Source organism: Electrophorus electricus, chromosome 7, assembly GCF_041902795.1.
Source record: "Electrophorus electricus isolate QZ-2024a chromosome 7, ASM4190279v1, whole genome shotgun sequence".
Taxonomy (NCBI): domain Eukaryota; kingdom Metazoa; phylum Chordata; class Actinopteri; order Gymnotiformes; family Gymnotidae; genus Electrophorus; species Electrophorus electricus.
Genome location: NC_137503.1, coordinates 7684919 through 7702500, shown reverse-complemented (window position 1 = coordinate 7702500; position 17582 = coordinate 7684919). Strand labels below are relative to the sequence as shown.

The window sequence follows — 17582 nt, the reverse complement described above, 5'->3', positions numbered from 1 at the left end:
GGGGTCCTTTATTTGAATAACGCAGAGACACCTGTTATCCCTGTAGTTCTCAAACAATTGCGTCTGAAGAGGAGGAGTACGACGATGTTACTGTCAATCAAATGTTGGCCCCCAGATCCCATGAGACAGATGCAACGCAAATATTGAACAACTTACTGAAGGAGTATGATAAGAAACTTCGTCCTGATATTGGAGGTGAGTGGCTTTCAGAAAACTCGGCTACAGGACTCTGACGCTGTCCAAGGTGCTGAACCACACTCAGCGCGACATTGAGTCAGAATCGGAACCTGTGCGTTTACATTTAGTAAAAAGGCACGAAAAGGCGAAACTAAGATTAAGATCATGTACTGCATATACGTTATCTAAAATGGAACTAAAGCATATCAGCCTTTTTATGCTTGTTTTATGTATATACATTGTTTTTTACAGAAGTATTTTTAGGTCATTTAAAAGATACACGCATATTCAAATTCTTAGACTAAGCATAAACCTTATCTATTTATCCACCTTGTAGTCAGTTTAAAATGATCTGAAGAAAATCCAGAAGTATTCCGTGCAAGCAGAATTGTAAGATCCAGTAAATTTGTTCAAAATTAAAGCTCTAGTATGTCTGTGTTCATATGTTGAAGCCAAAATTATAAACCAGATTAGAAGTGAGTTTGAGACAAGGTTATACGTATTTCCAGTTCAGTCAAATGTAAAATGGATCTCAATCTGAAATTCAAACAGTTCCCAGTGTACTTAGATGTTAGATATCACTACAGTAATACCACAAATACCACAACTCCTTACTTGGCAGATGTGTCTGCTCTGTTATTGGTTTTGTAGCATCACAGTATTACATTGTGCATTATTGGTTTTGAGGTATTTGAGAAATCACAATGTTAGAAAATGCTTATTTAAAATGACATATTCTTCTCAGCTTTGGAGAACTAGTGCATGATGGAATCTCAAAGTGATATCTCAGCTTTATATGTCCGATTTCTGAAAGTCATACTATGTAGACCCACACATACATACATGCACACTCAAACATACATCTTCATTTATAACAACCAACACAAATCAAGCATTTTGCCTTGCATCCACCTTGCTGTGAAATGATGTTTGTTTTTCACACAGCAGCCAAGTCTGTCAATAGGAATATTGTTACAAAATAATAAAGGATGTCTTTGGATAGCATTGTGGTATATGTGATGACTGCTAGCTAGTGAAGCAGAGAGTTTCTAAAAAAATGTCTTCCACTCTTAGTCCCTGGAAACTGGGGGACACAGACTGATGGACGCATCTCAGTCTCTAAGCTGTCAACTGAAGTGCACAGTCGGTAAATGAAAGGGTTTCTAATATACTCCATACAGCTGGGTTCTCTCTCTCTCACACACTTTCTCTGACTTTCTCTCTTTCTCCATTTCCTACAACATTGTGAGTGTGAGATCTGTCTGGCTTCCTGTCAGTCTCCTTGCTCTACCTGTAAAGCCTTTAAATGTCAGTGGAGAATGCTGCACTTGAGAACCTTTTTGAGTATCCAGCTATGGCTATGACACTCAAAGTTGAAGCTCAGTTTGGTCAAAGCTAAAAAGTAAAAGCAACAGTTTGTTTCAGCCTAGGTAAAGCCTCTACATTGGAACTCACCACTTTGTGCTTATAGAAGTTATGTTTTTTGTTAGATTTAGGAGTCTGTTGTAAATGATTTTTATAAGCTATATTTTGCTCATACCATACTGTAGTGTATATCTTAGCTCCATGAAGGTGAAAAAAAAGACAATTTACCAGCCCTGGGTTTTTTTTTTTCAGAAAGGAAAAAACTACTTTTGGAATTTTTTACCTATGAGATGATCAAAATGACCACATATAATGTCATATCATGAAAAATAAGGCTCACAACATTCAGTATTCATTATTATAATTTCTTTAAAGCATTGGCACAGAAGTCTAATGTATATTGAAAATAATCCATGTATACTTTCAGATATAATCACAAGCTCTTTCACAGTTGCAATTTCTCAAAGAAATAAGAAGTCATTTTTAACCTACAATATAGAAAACTATATATGTAAATCAGTTCTGGTACCTCACCTGGCACAGCTGACAAGTACAGCAAGATGTCTCGAACATTAAGGTCACAGGTTTGACTCCCAGAGAACTCACAGTCATACTGAAATATATGTACATTTCTCTGGATATGATCATCTACCAAATGGAAATATTACAGCTAGCTGAAATTTGTCAGCATGTTTCAGGTACCTCACAAGCGATTTTTATCCAAGTAAATCTCTGATACATTCTGCTGTTCTCCTCATGCTAATTTTGAAAATTACATTTGAGTTTATTTATTATGTTCTTGTTTTTCCCTTGAAAGCATATGTTTAGGGTTTATTTAATATCTGTGCTAAACATGGTTAAATTTGATAAAATATTAGTAAGCTGATGGCAGTGTGTGTATTGCAGTGAATTAGGAGATATGAGCCTTTCCAGAGCCCATCTGTGAGGCTCACAGGGCTCAGGGCCCTGAGTGATGCAGTGCAGATTTGCTTCTTTATTAGGCTCCATTTTGCTTGTGAATTGACCCATGGTCTCCTCTGCCACACTGGTGGTAATGTATTTCTCATTATTGACTTTTAGCCATTAGCTTCAAAGGGCTCTCTTAAACATTTGTCTGTTGCATTTGTTTTTCATTTTTGGTTTGTAGCTCAAAGCACAAAGTCCCCATCTGAAGTAACCTTAATCAGGCAGTAACAAGGTTATCTTTTAAAAGCTTTTGGTGGATGTTGCTCTTACATTACTGAGCTACAGGTAATAAAAACATGAACATTACTGGTGTACTAAAGGAAGTGTATAGGTGCAATCACATGGAGGAACCATTAATGAGGGTTTTGGAGAGCTGATGAAGATACTAATGTCAGGTCATGAAATAGAGAGCATCATATAAAATAATTATGCCTAGTTTAAATTAGGCATCGAATCAAAACTTAGCACTGTGATGATACACAAAGTGGGTTTTACAGATGTTTTGTGTTAAATACATAGTAGGTAGTAGCTTTTCTCAGCTTTCTTTTTGTATTATAGAAAGCCAATTGTATGATGAATGATAGTATCAAAGTGATGTCTAAACTTGAGCTCATATGTTCATAAACATAATGGTTTGGATGTCTTTCTTAGACATCACATGATTTATTTTTAAATGTAAACAGACTTTCCACAGGGGAGCACTGTACTCAGCTTGAAAGAACAGCTGATAAAATGGCAGTGAAGGCTCAAGGTGTGTGTGTGTGTGTGTGTGTGTGTGTGTGTGTGTGTGTGTGTGTGTGCGTGCGTGCGTGCGTGCGTGCGTGTGCGTGCGTGCATGCGTGTGTGTGTGCATGTGTGTGTGTGTGTGTGCATGCGTGTGTGTGTGCATGTGTGTATGTGTGTGCATGCACCTGTGCCTTCTCTTGCTGTTTCTTGAGCTGTTCCAGCATGGCTTTAAACCCCACCTCTTTATCCTCTGACTCCTGGATGGTGGCATGGTCCTGTTCCTTGTAGGCCATATCCTGTGTGTGGGTGTGAGCACTGTTGCTGTTGGCATGGTGCTGACTACAGTGCCAAAAGCCTGATTCTCCAAAGAGACAGCTCACATGCTTTTGAGATGCTCTGAGAAGGTCAAATCTTTCAAAGTGGGTCGGCCCTTCTCTTCATTCACCTCTTCGCTACCACAATCCATGCAGTACAAATAGGTGAAATCATTATGGGGAATTCCAAAGCCCAGGTAATAGGATCTAGGAAGGCTAATCAAAGGTGATGCAGGACACACTGGAATTAGGGGTTGACTCATGGATGTCAGTGTGAGTTTCCCTCAAGGACCAGACTGTATATGGCTAGTGGCAGACTGGCATCAGAAAGATCAGAACAATCTAGCTGCCCTCTACAGGGATGTGGGCCAGAGAGTCATTTCACTTATTGCATGCTCATAGACTGGCTCACTGAAGAGCCATTCATTATAAGCTGTTGGTATGCTATAGTCAGGAGTCTTCGCTTCGTTATATGAGACATAGTTGAATGGGAGATGAAAAGAAATAAGAGCAAATGGTGGGGAGGGCACATAGTTGTGACTAGAAACTTAGCAATCGGGTTTATAGGGATTGGGAAAGATGTATGAGATAAAAGGAGGTACTGTAAACAAGCCCCATAAGAGTTGGAGACAGTGGGCAAAAAAATGTGTGTGTGGACCCTCAAAGTGTTGTTCATGGTCTGAGGATCAACCTCCAGTCTCCATCTTGTCACCAGTAATAGCAGCTTCTGTTTCATCACCTACCAAACCACAAGGTGTGTGTGTGCACATGCACATGTGTGCATGTGTATGTGGTGCATATGTGTGTGCATTGTGAACCAGTCAGCCAGAACCAAGAGATTTGATTTTCACAGGCAAGTGCAGGTGCACCACCAATCTCTAACATAAATACTGCTCCAATTTCCTCTCCCATGCTCCCACATCTTTCCCTCTCTCTCTCTCTTTCACTCTCTCTCTCTCTCATGCACCCTCTGCCCTCCATCACTGCTTCCTGAAGGCACAGTGCAGAGTGGCAAGTCATGTACACATTCACAGAGGTTCCCATTCACTTATTCTTGAAAAAATGCAACACCTTTGTGCTCTACACCATGCATCTGCTATGAAGTGTCAGAGATGGGTCATCTACATTTCGAAGGCACAAGGTGCAGCCGTACTAAAATCTTCAGCTGTTCTATCCGGCCACTCAGTTCTCCTGCTATACACACTCTAGTGCAGCACTGCCACTCAGTGCAGCACTGCCACTCAGCTGTGCCCTGTCTTCTCTGTTTATTCCACTGTCCTCCACACTATGGATGTTTTTTTAATGACCTACACTGCACCACCTTTGCCACATCCTTACTTAGCTGGATATACTTTCCCAGTGGCTGTGGCTGGCAGAAGAGGATCATACTGCCCTCAGACTTCATGCTAGAGTAGTCTACCAAACTAAGAACTGAAATGGACAAAACATCTGTTTTCTATCGGTCGCTCAGTGGAGCAAAGATTCTCCTTCCTTTAGGAAGTAGGTGTAGCTGCTGCAATTCACAGGCACTCACTCCCCTCAGAGGTTGTATGAGCCTGCGTGCCAGGTTCCATCTCTGCACAGACAGAGCTCACAGCTCACTTCATGCACTACCATACCTGAAATGCAATTTTTCACTAAACTTCGCAACCCCCCGGGAAAACTTTATATGAAATGGACATTGTGTTTCATTTTAGGAATAATCACTTGTGCTCACCGCATGATGGGAGGAAAATAACATGAGGACAAAAAGTGATATTCTAGCACTTTATGTGCTAGTGTACACTTTATGTGTACAGAATGTTTGCAGTTATATAAGGGTATCTGGACATGCTAGGCAATGTTGGGTTTTATCATTTAAGGATTGCAGATTTTATGATCTTATAGTCCTCTTTCCCAAATGAGTGAGTGGATGATGAAATAGTAATTCAAGCCATAAAGTTCTGCCTGTGCAAACAAAGTACTGCCCATAAGCAGGTACCCACCTCCTGTCTATATCTCTATGAGATGTTCTTTATTTCTGTAGGATCTGTTTTTTGTGAGGCTGGATTTGTAATGTGGAAGCACAACTGTGCTTCTCTATATTCCCTGTGCTTTCCTGCACTGTGATTTTAAAGCCAAGACCTGGGCATTGTGCTCAGAACTGAGTCTGCCGTGAGCTCTTACCCAGCTGTGTACTTCAGTGTGCTTAACTCCTATTGTCCTCAGATGCGAACTTGGGCTGAATAACCTGCATAACGTGTGTGAGCTTTACTGGGCAGCTGCTCGCTGGTGTAATCCTTACACCATTGTTTGGATTTTTATCAGGTGGTTGCAGCACATGGAGCAGGCAGATCGAATTCAATGCCGCGAGCTGCCATAGTCAATTGCACCTCTGCTGCTGTTGACTGAGAGTCTCGTTTCAGATGGCACTCCACGGGCCTTTATAGTGCTATACAAAGAGCTAAAATTGTAATAGTGGCCTCTGCAATACTTTGTGAAATTGCAAAAGGGATTTAAATGGATTGCAATTATAAGCATGGTCACTGCACTACCACCAAGCAATTTTAGGTCAAAGGAATAACTGGAAGAACTGGTTTTCTTTCATAAATTATAGGCCAAAATATTCCAAAAGAATACTGTCAGCTAGTGGACTCTAGTGGAGATTGATGATATTGCCAGAGGATAGTTCAAATAGGCATTTATTTATTATCATAGCTAACAGTAATATTTACATGGTTTTCTACAAAGATGTGTTTCATGACATTTTCCTTTTTTCTTAAAAAAAAAGTTTATTGGAGCTTGTTTAGAAACAGTTTTTTGCACAATGACTATAATTTCAGATGTAACTACAGGTAAAAACAGACAAGCAATCAAGCTGTACTCATCTCATCAGCATACTCCAGATTCAGGACCCCAAGTTCCAAACTGAATGTGCTGTAATGATGCTTTGGCTACCTCCTGGATAGAATATGGAAGAGAGATTAGCAAATATGAGTTGATCGTGCTTTCCTGGATAAGCCTGATTTAATTCCCTGTTTTGTTTTTTTGTTTTTTTACAGTTTTCTGTTCTTTTTTTCTCTAGATCTTTCAGTTATATTCCCTCTTAATTAATACTTTCCCAACATGGGTTTCTAAACTCCACTCCTTAGGACCCACTACCCCTCATCAATTCTAGGGCAGCCTAGCAATAGCTATGTGAATTTATTCAGATGCCTAACCCAGCACTTATGCCAACTGTCTATAATCCAGAATGTAAAACATAAGAGAAAATGAAGATAAGTATTCTTAAACTATAACAAATAGAGGGCTACTTACACTTCCCTAAAACTGATGACTAATACTTCTTCCTAACTCTCTTCCTCTCTCACCCTTTCTGTTCGCTTTACCTGGGTTCTGTTCCAATAACTGAGTGGTCACCCTGAGCCTGGTCTTCATTATGTACTCTTCTCTCTTAAGGCCTGAGCGGCTTGTCAGTGAATGACTTCCAAGAGTCTTAGTGGCACCTTGCCATGCCACCTGGATTACATTATTGCTGTCTCCATCCCTACTGAACACATTTTCTGGGTCTTGGCATGAATATCAGCCCCAGCCTTTGAATATTTCAGAAACCCTTGACATTTCATTCCCTAATGAGCCCATACACAGCCACAGAGCCACAGCAGTGGCAAAAGTGAGTCTGGGTCCAGCCTCATTAATCCAGAGCCATTTGGGTTCCAGCGTGATAGCCACTCTGATGATCTTTCTATGTAGTCGCAGTTTATTTAGCAGAGTAATCTCCCCTAATGCAGCAGGTGTGAAGTAATCTGAGGGACCTGATTAACAAGACAAGGTAAGCACAATCAGATACACTGAGCATCCAGAAATGGCATAAGAGAAGCCATGGGACCAGCACCCCCATTCTGAACCTTCTGGAATGCAAGGTTGTTATTGTAAATTTGTATAGATACAGAGACTCATAAATGTGACATGAAATATGATTAGAAAAACATTGCCATTACAACCTGAGAGGCTGACTATTTCAGTCATTTATTCTTATTCCTATGTAAAGTTTGGTTTGTAAGCCTGTATAATACTGTAGAAATGTTAATTTTGGGAGTAAAGGTGAACACAGGAAGTGAGAAAAGTAGCATTTTGCTCTTTTTTTAGTGGACCAGAGAATATTAACAAAGTATCAGGCACATATAAACAAAACCAGCTGGTCCACCCTTTAGGCTTACCAGCTGTTGCAGTCTTGCAAGCCCACTTATCCTTTATCTCATCTCAGTTCTCCAGTACCTTCTGTGGGAAAACAGGGTGTTTAAGTAGGCAGAGAGAAGACGGAGCAGGTGTGCTCAGTCAGCCAGATGCCCAGGCCCTCCATGCGCCCACCCCTTCCCTGTGCTATCTGATGCTAAACCACACCTCCTCAAACGCTGTGTGAGTTGTTATCACAGCCTGTGTCTGCCCAGGCTTTTAATTTTCCTCTATGGGAATAATGAAGTAACTTGCCATGACAAGGACAGTGTGATATGATACACACTAGTTAGGCACAACTATGCCTATGGCCACCATTTTAGTATGTAAGTGGCTTCATTGCCAGTACATGTCAAGCTAATTGACTAGGGCTGAATTCATGCTTTCCCCTTTCTCTGCCAATAAGGAAATGCTTCCAATTTGGTTCTCTACCTTGCATACCTGATAAAGGCGGTTCATTTTTATCATTGCACTGCTTACAACTAGTTGCTATCCATTTCTGAGTTGAGTTCTATTGGGATTAGGCTTTGAGTTTTGGGATTGAGTTGCATCTCCTATGGCTTGAACTAACTATTTTCTTATTGGAAAATAAGAAAGGTTTGGCCCCTGAATAACAGAACTTATAGCTCCTTGTAGCATAAAACAGCATATAAACAGTAGTTCAAAACATGCAAGTTTAAAAAATAGAAATGTTTCAGATATGTTGGAGATCTTTGCATACTGATGTTGCTGACTTGCAACAGAAGCTAATTTATGTTAAAATTAGCCTCAGAACTCTTATTGGTCTGGACTGTAGAGGAGAGGCTATTACTATTACTATACTATACTATTACTCCAATGAGAAATGACAAAAGATCAGGGGGCAGTGCATGACCTGAAAGGGAAGAGAGCATAAAATGGGAATGGGGGAAAAAGACTAGATCAGAAATCCACAGAGTAGATGTGAGAAAGATGGAAGAAAGTATGATTTAGAGGACAGAGAGAGAGAGAAGATGATTACTTGTTGGCTACACTGGCCTATATCATGTGCATGTCACCCTGTTTAATACCTCACATATGTCTCAATGGGGTACATCAATACAGAGCGATTAGGACATAAATGTCTCCTCTGACATGTCGTTATCTGGTCACAGATCAGCTCCTCTCTCTCCCGGAGCAGGGAACAGCCCCTTGCCCTAGCACACCCACAGCAAGGCCCCTCGATGGTGCATACTGGAAAATGGGCACCTCTGCAGTATGTGCTGTGTTTCAGCACCTCCTCCCCAGAAGGGGTTCTTTGTCTCCTCCAGCAACACCATTGCAGAAGCAGAGGTTGACAGATGGCCGGTAACATGCGTGCTGAGACGATTTAATTTAAAAATCACACCCCAGCTCAGCCATGTCTTTTTCTCATTATTTGGCATCTCTATATCTGGTCTGTACCATAATGTATTGAACATGGAGTTTCATTCACTTTAACAGCCAAACTGATTATATAGCTTAGTTACAATACCTACACACAATTGCGGAAATGAGTAAAGTATATTCTGTGAAACTGGTGGTCTCATTCTCACAAATCATTACAAACTGCTAAAACTCAAAATTGCATGATATTTGATTATTTTAGATACTGTCATGTTTATGGAATTGAGCATAGACACTCTTGTTTTAGCCGCAGTGTTAAATTATGATAGTTCCTTTAGGTAATGTGGCTTGTGATCTAAAGACTGATAAGCTATTTCTTGGCCCTGGGGTTTAGGTTAGATAAATCAGTTGATACACAATTAGTGCTGGCGGCCAACACAATAATTTCCTGACGATTTCTGACACCTATTCTTAGCAGGTCTGGCTCAGCATCAGTGCCTTTTCAACAGTCTATGTATGGCCCTCTGCATGCTTCTGATCATACTTATAATTTATGGTCCTTTACAGCCTGTCACACTTAAACCAAAGAATAACAAGGAAGTTCCTTGCACCTGGGAATCCCAGCCGCAGTTTATAAATAATACAGAATATTTAAAGAGAATCCCAGAAACCCAGGGTATAATAAAGTCCCATACTGTAGCATATTTAGATCAATGCAGCCTCTACTCAGTATTAAAATTGGAGAGAGCAGAAATCCTCAGCTTGTCTCAGAGCAACTGGAGGCTGGAATTTGCATTGTTTATTCTTCAAAAACACTACTTATGAGGATTAAAAAGTTAAATTATCAGAAAACATATAAAGCTGGTGGTTCTTTGTTATTGTATCTGAAACACAGAGCACAGACACAGACTAGGTTCATTCACACTCACAAAGACAAACACAAACACAAAAACACAGAACTGCAGAAACACAGAACATAGCATTTTTTAATAAAAGAAAAGAATTCCAGTGTGGTGAAGTAAGACCCCACTGGAGGGCATCTCCACACTGCAGTAATAGAGTTTAGGTTAGCTGTAGCAACCTTTTTAAATGGACCTTTTCACCTATGATGGTTTTTGTTTGTATGACTGGTTAGGACTACAATCCCTCCATTTGTATCTCTCTATTCATCTGGGAAATATACGCAGCCTTATATAAACAAAAAAAACATTAGTCTATCAGCATATCTTATTCTTTGTGCAACATATGAATGCATCAATTGCTGTCTTATAGAGAAATATGCTGAGAGGATGTTTTCCGTGTCTTGCACAATGTATGGGTATGTTTAGCAGACAAAAAAAAACCCAAAACAAAATCCCCCTTCTACACTTTTATTGGAAATTCACACTGCCTGCAGGCAAAACATTCACTGAGGAATAGCAAACTCCTTCCTCCTGCCATTTCCTACCATGGGCTCCTGAAGGTTAATAAGTAGGTACATGAGCGTATCCCTGGAGGTGCATTGCACTTTTCTAATGGAACCATTCACTCCCCAGGGTTGAATCTTCTAAGAGTTGTAATTAACAAGTAACATGACCAAGCCCCTGTAGCTGGGGCTACTCCTCTTTGCAGAGGTACAAAATCACAAATATAAAAATCAGAAGACAACAAACATGCAAAAAAGGGAACCAGAGGCTCCAGGAGTACTAAAGAAGACTCAGAATGAAGCCACTAGGGAAAAAATAATTAGTGAGGAATGACAGGAATAGATTTATATAAGAAAGTAATTAGGGGGAGCCTGGTGAGTAGAATTAATATTCAGGCAAGGCTGATTGGCACATGGTGGTTGGTCATGTGGTGATTAGCTATTAGGGATGAAACTGCATGAAGATGTGACAATGATCTGTTAACCTTCTGGAAGACAGAAAACTTGTATCATTATCTAATGCTGGCATCGTCTCACATTTGCCAAAGATTCCATCTTTAGGCCAATAAGCTCCAGCAGGTGAAGGATATTTCACAAGCTGTTGATGAGGTTGCAGTGTGAAGCCCAGTGTCTCTGTGCTCTTGGCCAAAGCTACAGCTTGGGGAAATGGAGGAGTAATCCACCAATTTGTCCTAGCAATCTCTGGATATGGTTCCAGCCCAAAATTGCAAATGAATTTGCCTGTCAGTTCATTTTTGTCCCTTCCTCATTTTGCTACTAGGGAAAGGCAGAAATACTTGGATATAGAGATGAGAACTATAAAAACAAGCCATTCTTACCAATTCAGAAAGGCATACGGTACAGCAGCAATGCTGAGGATGAGGAAAGGGAGAGGAGAATGCCGTGGTAGAAAATGTATTAAAATAAAAGAAACAAAAGGAAATGGAACATGCCGTCTGTATCTCTCATTAGTCTCCACTAAGTATGACTCTGATGAGGACAGGAAAATGAAAGGAGCAGCACTTCTAGCAGGCTCTGGGCTCCAGGAGTGGCATGCGGTCATACCTCACTTATTGTTCCATGTCATTACTCTCTGCTAGCCCCAATATGGCCATGTAATTATTCCACTAGGGCATGTCTTCAGTGGGGAGATGTAGTCTTCACTTAACCCACCAATATTGTATACAGCAAAATCCCCTAGCATGGAATAAACAATTACAGTACTCTTTTGTGCCTGACTGGACTTAGACAATGCAGATCTAGCATTGTTTAAATAATTGCTTTTAGAGTGAAAGTACATCTTGCGACATGTATCAAAACATTACAGATCTTATTTTTAAAAATAGTTAAATAGATTTTTCATTAAAGTAATAGCTGATGATAACTGATGACTTTATACTGAGCCTCAGGCAGACATTCACAGTCTCCTCCCCTCTTGCTATATACAGATTAAAGGTAGTGTCAACACTGCTTATCTCACATTACAATTCTGAATGAACTACGAAGGTCTTGCTACTATAGCTGGAAAATAACTTTCCAACCACTGAATAATTTAGCACTTTGTAGTCCTCTGTAATCATTTTATTAAATGGATGTAAAATCCTTGTGGTCATTATCTTAGAACCATTTGTTTTTAGAACTATTCATATGTACTGTAATAAGTCGTTTTATGGTCAGCGCACCCTGAAGTAACCCTCTTGCATACATAATCCATTTAAATGAAGAGTACACGGTTGACTGCTACGGTCCACTCACCTTATGGACATATGCAAGTATATTTTTCCCCCAAATGGTCACATTATTATTGAGATTACAGGTCTGCATTTAGAGAGTCTCAATGGCTGTTTATGAGGTCATACATATTATCACTTGTGTGCCTTCAGTTTGTCTGTTGTTTCCATATTAATTAGCATATTTATGCTAATTGTGGATAGTTGGGTTTGTACATTAACTGATCTCTAGCAAAGTGCACATAGTGTGAGGAATAAGTGGTACTCTGCCAGGTCCTCATCATTAGACCAGGAGGGTTAATTCATGTAAATTTGCTTCTCCTCCATGATGATGTCTCTGCTGAATGAAAAAAATGGTCCTATCACAGTTCTCTGACAGGGCCACCTCACAAACAAAATGCCCCTGCCTTGATTGCCTCCTCTCGTGTGGCCGCCCTGTGAGGTCTCTGATGTCTTATTGAATTTATAACCATTATGGAGTTGAATCTCGTCCTGGTTGCAAACATGCCAGGCACATGCCAGGCACACGCCACTCCCCTGCCTAGCAAGCAACTGCCCGCTTTCAGAGCAAAGTGCAGCACAACACAATTAGAAAGCTGTGAAATTATAAGACAACATTTTTTGCAGTATGTCAGTTATAATTTGTTTAACCACAAGAAAAAGAAAAGAAAGCCCATCATCACCACAGCACCATTCCTCAAATTTTGTTCAATTATATGTACAGCGTATTCAATATGTGCCAGCCTCACAAACACCTGGACTGCATTCACTGCAGGATGAATACATCTTCAAGCAGTCCAGAGGGGTTGAAATACAATAATCCAAAATAAATATGCATGGTGAATCCTACAGACATTCTCCAGTGTGTCTTTGTAAGTAGCAGAAGCACTGGTGTAGATGCAGGGCAGAGGACCAATAAAGTAATGTACTCCGAAGGTGCTTGGTCTGCTGTTGTGTCTGCTCTCCTACAAAGATTCTTCTCTTTTCACTTCCATTGACATCCTACTACCCTCTGCTGTCGACTCTTCACTCCTACCCCCAGCCCTCTTATATTATTCTGTTTTCTCTCTCCTTGCTTATTTTTTTTGTCTCTGTGTAATCTCATCCTTTTTGAACTTGTAGCATGCTGGGCCATAGCCGCCTCCATCTATGCCCCTATGTCCTGGTTGTATCAGAACATGTTAAGGTTGTAAACCTAACCCTACCTATGCCTCCCCACACCCATTCTTTCAGATCATTTGCCTATTTCTGTTTTTCCTTTTTGCTCACAGCTCTGAAACACAGGCCAGTCCTCTAATCTCTGTTATCCCTGCTACATCACTCCCCTGCTCAATCACCTGCATGTGTGGGAGTTACCAGAGGCATCTGGCCAGATCCAAGCCCTGCTGGCTAGCTGGGCTCTGTCAGAATATGCCCACACACCTCAAACAGAGAACACCTGTTCACCTTACTAAACCAGATTACCATTATATATATATATAAACACTAGCCAGGGTATCGCTGTTTCCCCCAGGGTATTAGAGCTTGACTGAGCATGGAGTTAGATGGCTGAAAAGGAACCTTGATGAATAGGAGCCAGTGTAGGCTTGCTCCAGCTGTATTCTGCCCCATGGGATTTGTAGCTGTGAGATGCAGGAGCATTTGGATTAGACAGTGAGAGCGTGAGAGAGAGTGAACTATGCTCTTACAGCCATTCGACCTTATTTGTTTCAAGCAGCTTGGTGCTTGGTGCTTCTTATACCCATTATCTCTGTAATATTATCTCCATTATCTTTGTAATATTACGGCTTGACATGGACTGAATTAGGACAGGTGTAGAATCATCATGGCTTGGCAAACCTTTTGAGCATTTTAGTTTAAAATAGTGCTCATCTCAGTTATTTGATCAACAAGACAAGGGCTTGTTCTGACTGTCTTTCTCAACATTGCTGTTGGCTGAATTAATGACAGTAATTCCTATAATGTTGGTCAGTTAATGTGAAAGTAATGGCAGGACTTTGGCTCTATTCCTTTATTTGGTTCTTAGAACAAAAACAAGTAAATAAATCAGAAAAAAAGAATATAAGTAAGTAGATAAATAAATAAGTCAATAAATAAATACATGCTGTGCCATGTTGATACTGACACAATTTATATTTTGACACACACTCAGCAGATCAGGTATTTGGGAAGTTAGGAGGGAGGCTGAAAACATCACTCGTGTATATGTGTGTGTGTGTGTGTGTGTGTGTGTGTGTGTGTGTGTGTGTGTGTGAGAGCGAGAGAGAGAGAGAGAGAGAGAGAGAGAGAGAGAGAAATGCCTCAGGTAGTGTGCAGCATGCTTCACTGGGAGGAATGAGGCCAGCATGGAGAAACGGAAGGGGGGGGGGGGGTAAGGAGGTGTAAGGCTTTCCCAAATCACCCAGGATGGGGCTTGTTCAGTACCATGGGCAGGGGTAGCTTGGTGGTTAAGGTACTTGACTTCTAATCAGAAGGTTGCCAGTTTAGGCCCTACCACTGCCAAGTTGATGCTGTTGCTCAATCCCTCAATTGCTCAAATTGAATTCTGTCATAAGTGTAAGTTGTTTTGGAAAAAAGTATCAGTTAATTCCATAAATGTAAATGCTCAGGTGCAAAGATCATGAAACAGCACTTATTTGATTCCTTTTTTATTTGAACCAAGAATACTGACACTGTCCCGCCATGCTTTATTTGTGAAGGATCAACAGCCCTACGACTATCCTGATAAACAGAAGGTGTTGGACTAAAATGGTGAGATAGGTATGGCAAAATACTGCCTCAGATTACACATAATCTGTTAACAAAGTGAACAATACAAAATAAATAAATAAACAAATAAATTGAATATTTAAATAAATTTTCATTTAAGAGATAAAATTGCTTTTTTTTTGATGACTGTTTTTTTTCAGTATCTGATATGCTTTAAAAAATTATCACCCTCACACAGGCCTCTCAGAAGACACACTTCACCTGCCAGCCTTCTAAGTTCTTCAGCGGAGAATAGCATACTAACAGAGGGTTGTCCGACAAACCTTTTGCTTATACCCGACTCCTCTCAACTCCACTGGCTTTTTTCCTACCTTTAGTCCTTTTAAATTTCACAAGCACCCCAAGCTTTTCAGCTCTGTTGACAATTAAGCCAGTGATTAACATGTTGATCATTGTCATTGTGTGCTTGTGCAGGGGACAATTAAAATCATTCACAATGATTCTAGAATAGAAGATTAAATGCTGTAGTGCTACTGGAACTGGGATCAGTAAATACGACCTTTCTATTCTTTAGAGTGCATAGATACCATCCCTGAACGAAAGCAATTAGCTTCCTATGATAGGCAATATTTATATAAATGACTCTATAGTCCTTCATTGCAAGACCTGTATGTTAAATGTTGGCATACTTTTAATCTCCTGTAATTAAGGGTCACCTAGTAATGCTAATGGATATTAGCATATGGTCCTGGACCTTGTGATCATTCAAAATCAGTTGTGACAGCTGTAAGAGGGAAGCCAGACCCAATGAAACTAACACTACCTGGACACTTGAGGATAGTATACTTGGTTTGTAGGATGACAGGGCTTCCTGTAGTTTCAGACAACATTTGCATTCTAGGTGTTTGCCTTTCTGATTCTCATTTCCTCTTTCTGTTTGTTGCCATATTCAGATAACTGTGGTTTTAGGATGGCACACAGGAAATGGGCGGCTGCTTCTTTGAATCAGAGTTGGTGATAATAACACCATTGTAGCATTTAAATGTACTACCCATGTCCTTTCACTGTGTAGATTTGAACTTCTCTGTTATGATTAACATTTGCAGTCGTTTTGCAGTACTCTGTGATTGTTGTATTAAGTATATTGTTTGAGCATTACTCATCTTCTGTCAAGGAAGTAATTAATTTATATGACGGCCCATATACAACAAATTCCTTCAACAATAAAACATACTTGATTGTAATATTTAGTTAAAGGATTACTAAATTAGTACACTGATATAGAGGGACAGAAAATTACCCAAAGCTTATGACTAGGTACTAATAGTATTAACCTATTAACAGCTGCATAGCTGAAATAGTATAATAAAACTTATGACCATGTTTAATGATTTTGATGTCAGCTAGTTCAGTGTCAGCTAAGGTATGACAAAAGCTCCTCTTTCTGCCTACAGTTAAACCAACTGTTATCGACGTTGATATCTTCGTAAACAGCATTGGACCAGTTTCATCCATAAATATGGTAAGAAAAAGGATTTCCATACACTTTGCACTAGAATTTGCACTGTTTTTAAACATTTGTCATCTATGATGAATACCTCTTTATAAACCACATTTGCTAGTTTTTTGGCCCAGTTCTCACAGTACCCCGGTTTGAGTAGAGCCTGTGTTTTGTGAATAGCTGTATGCAGGGATAGTGGCAGTCTGCCCTGCAGAGTTGTGAGATCAAACTCAGACTTAAGAAGCTATTCCAGCCTCTGACATGCTGTCCTGAGAGAAAATGGAAGACACACAGGTAGTGAGAAAATATAAAATAATTTTCTAGATAGCAGAAAGTTGTTGATGGGATTAAATGATTGAAATTTAATTAGCAAGTCTCCCTTTTTGAGACACATTTAGCCAGTTTACTTTTATGAAAAAGAAAATTGGATTTTACTTGCTTTGGTAGTCAAGTTTACTTATTTGGATTATAAATGACATATTTGCCAATCTGGGTAGAACTTTGATTCACAATTAGTAGTATACCAATAAAAGAGAATTATCATAAAAATATCAATGTTTAAATTAATGTATTAAATTAAATTTAATTAACATTTTTGTATTAAACAAATTAAATATAATACAGTTTTGTATCGGACCAAGCCCAAATCAAATCATTCTTCATGACAGAATAAAAAAAACCCATTATAATCTAAAACATAATAAGATAAACACAACCTAATAAAACTGTATTTCACTATTACTTTAGAAAAAGAAAAAAAAACATAATGTATTTTAACTACATGAGGAATCTGGCCATTCCAGTCACAAATACACAAACACAGAGACAATTTTGATCACACTCAGATAGAGAAGTATGGACAGAGGCCCAGACTGCACCAGGAAAGAAGGATGTTAACATTTTAGATGCTCATTAACTTCCTAATTACATCCTCATAATATCATGTGCAATTACATCATATTGGAAGTAAATATTTTATTAAGGTGTTATTAAGTTACTTTTGTTTGCTTTGTAAAAATTGCCATATTCAATTAATGATAAAAACATGCTGTTTCATTACCTCATAACTCGCTGGTTACTTCATAGCCGCCCTATGCAGGGTTTCCTCAGTAAATGTAATGGGCAGTCTT

General features: G+C 39.6%; 1 protein-coding gene across 1 annotated transcript in view; it reads left to right on the top strand.

The window, feature by feature from the left end:
- Positions 1-17582, top strand: part of gabrg3 (gamma-aminobutyric acid type A receptor subunit gamma3) — an 81328-nt gene that overhangs the window by 1965 nt on the left and 61781 nt on the right. Inside the window, exons 3-4 of the mRNA XM_027005574.3 lie at positions 47-195; positions 16406-16473. Of these exons, the coding sequence (XP_026861375.2) occupies positions 47-195; positions 16406-16473 (217 nt within the window). The remainder of the gene's footprint in view (positions 1-46; positions 196-16405; positions 16474-17582) is intronic.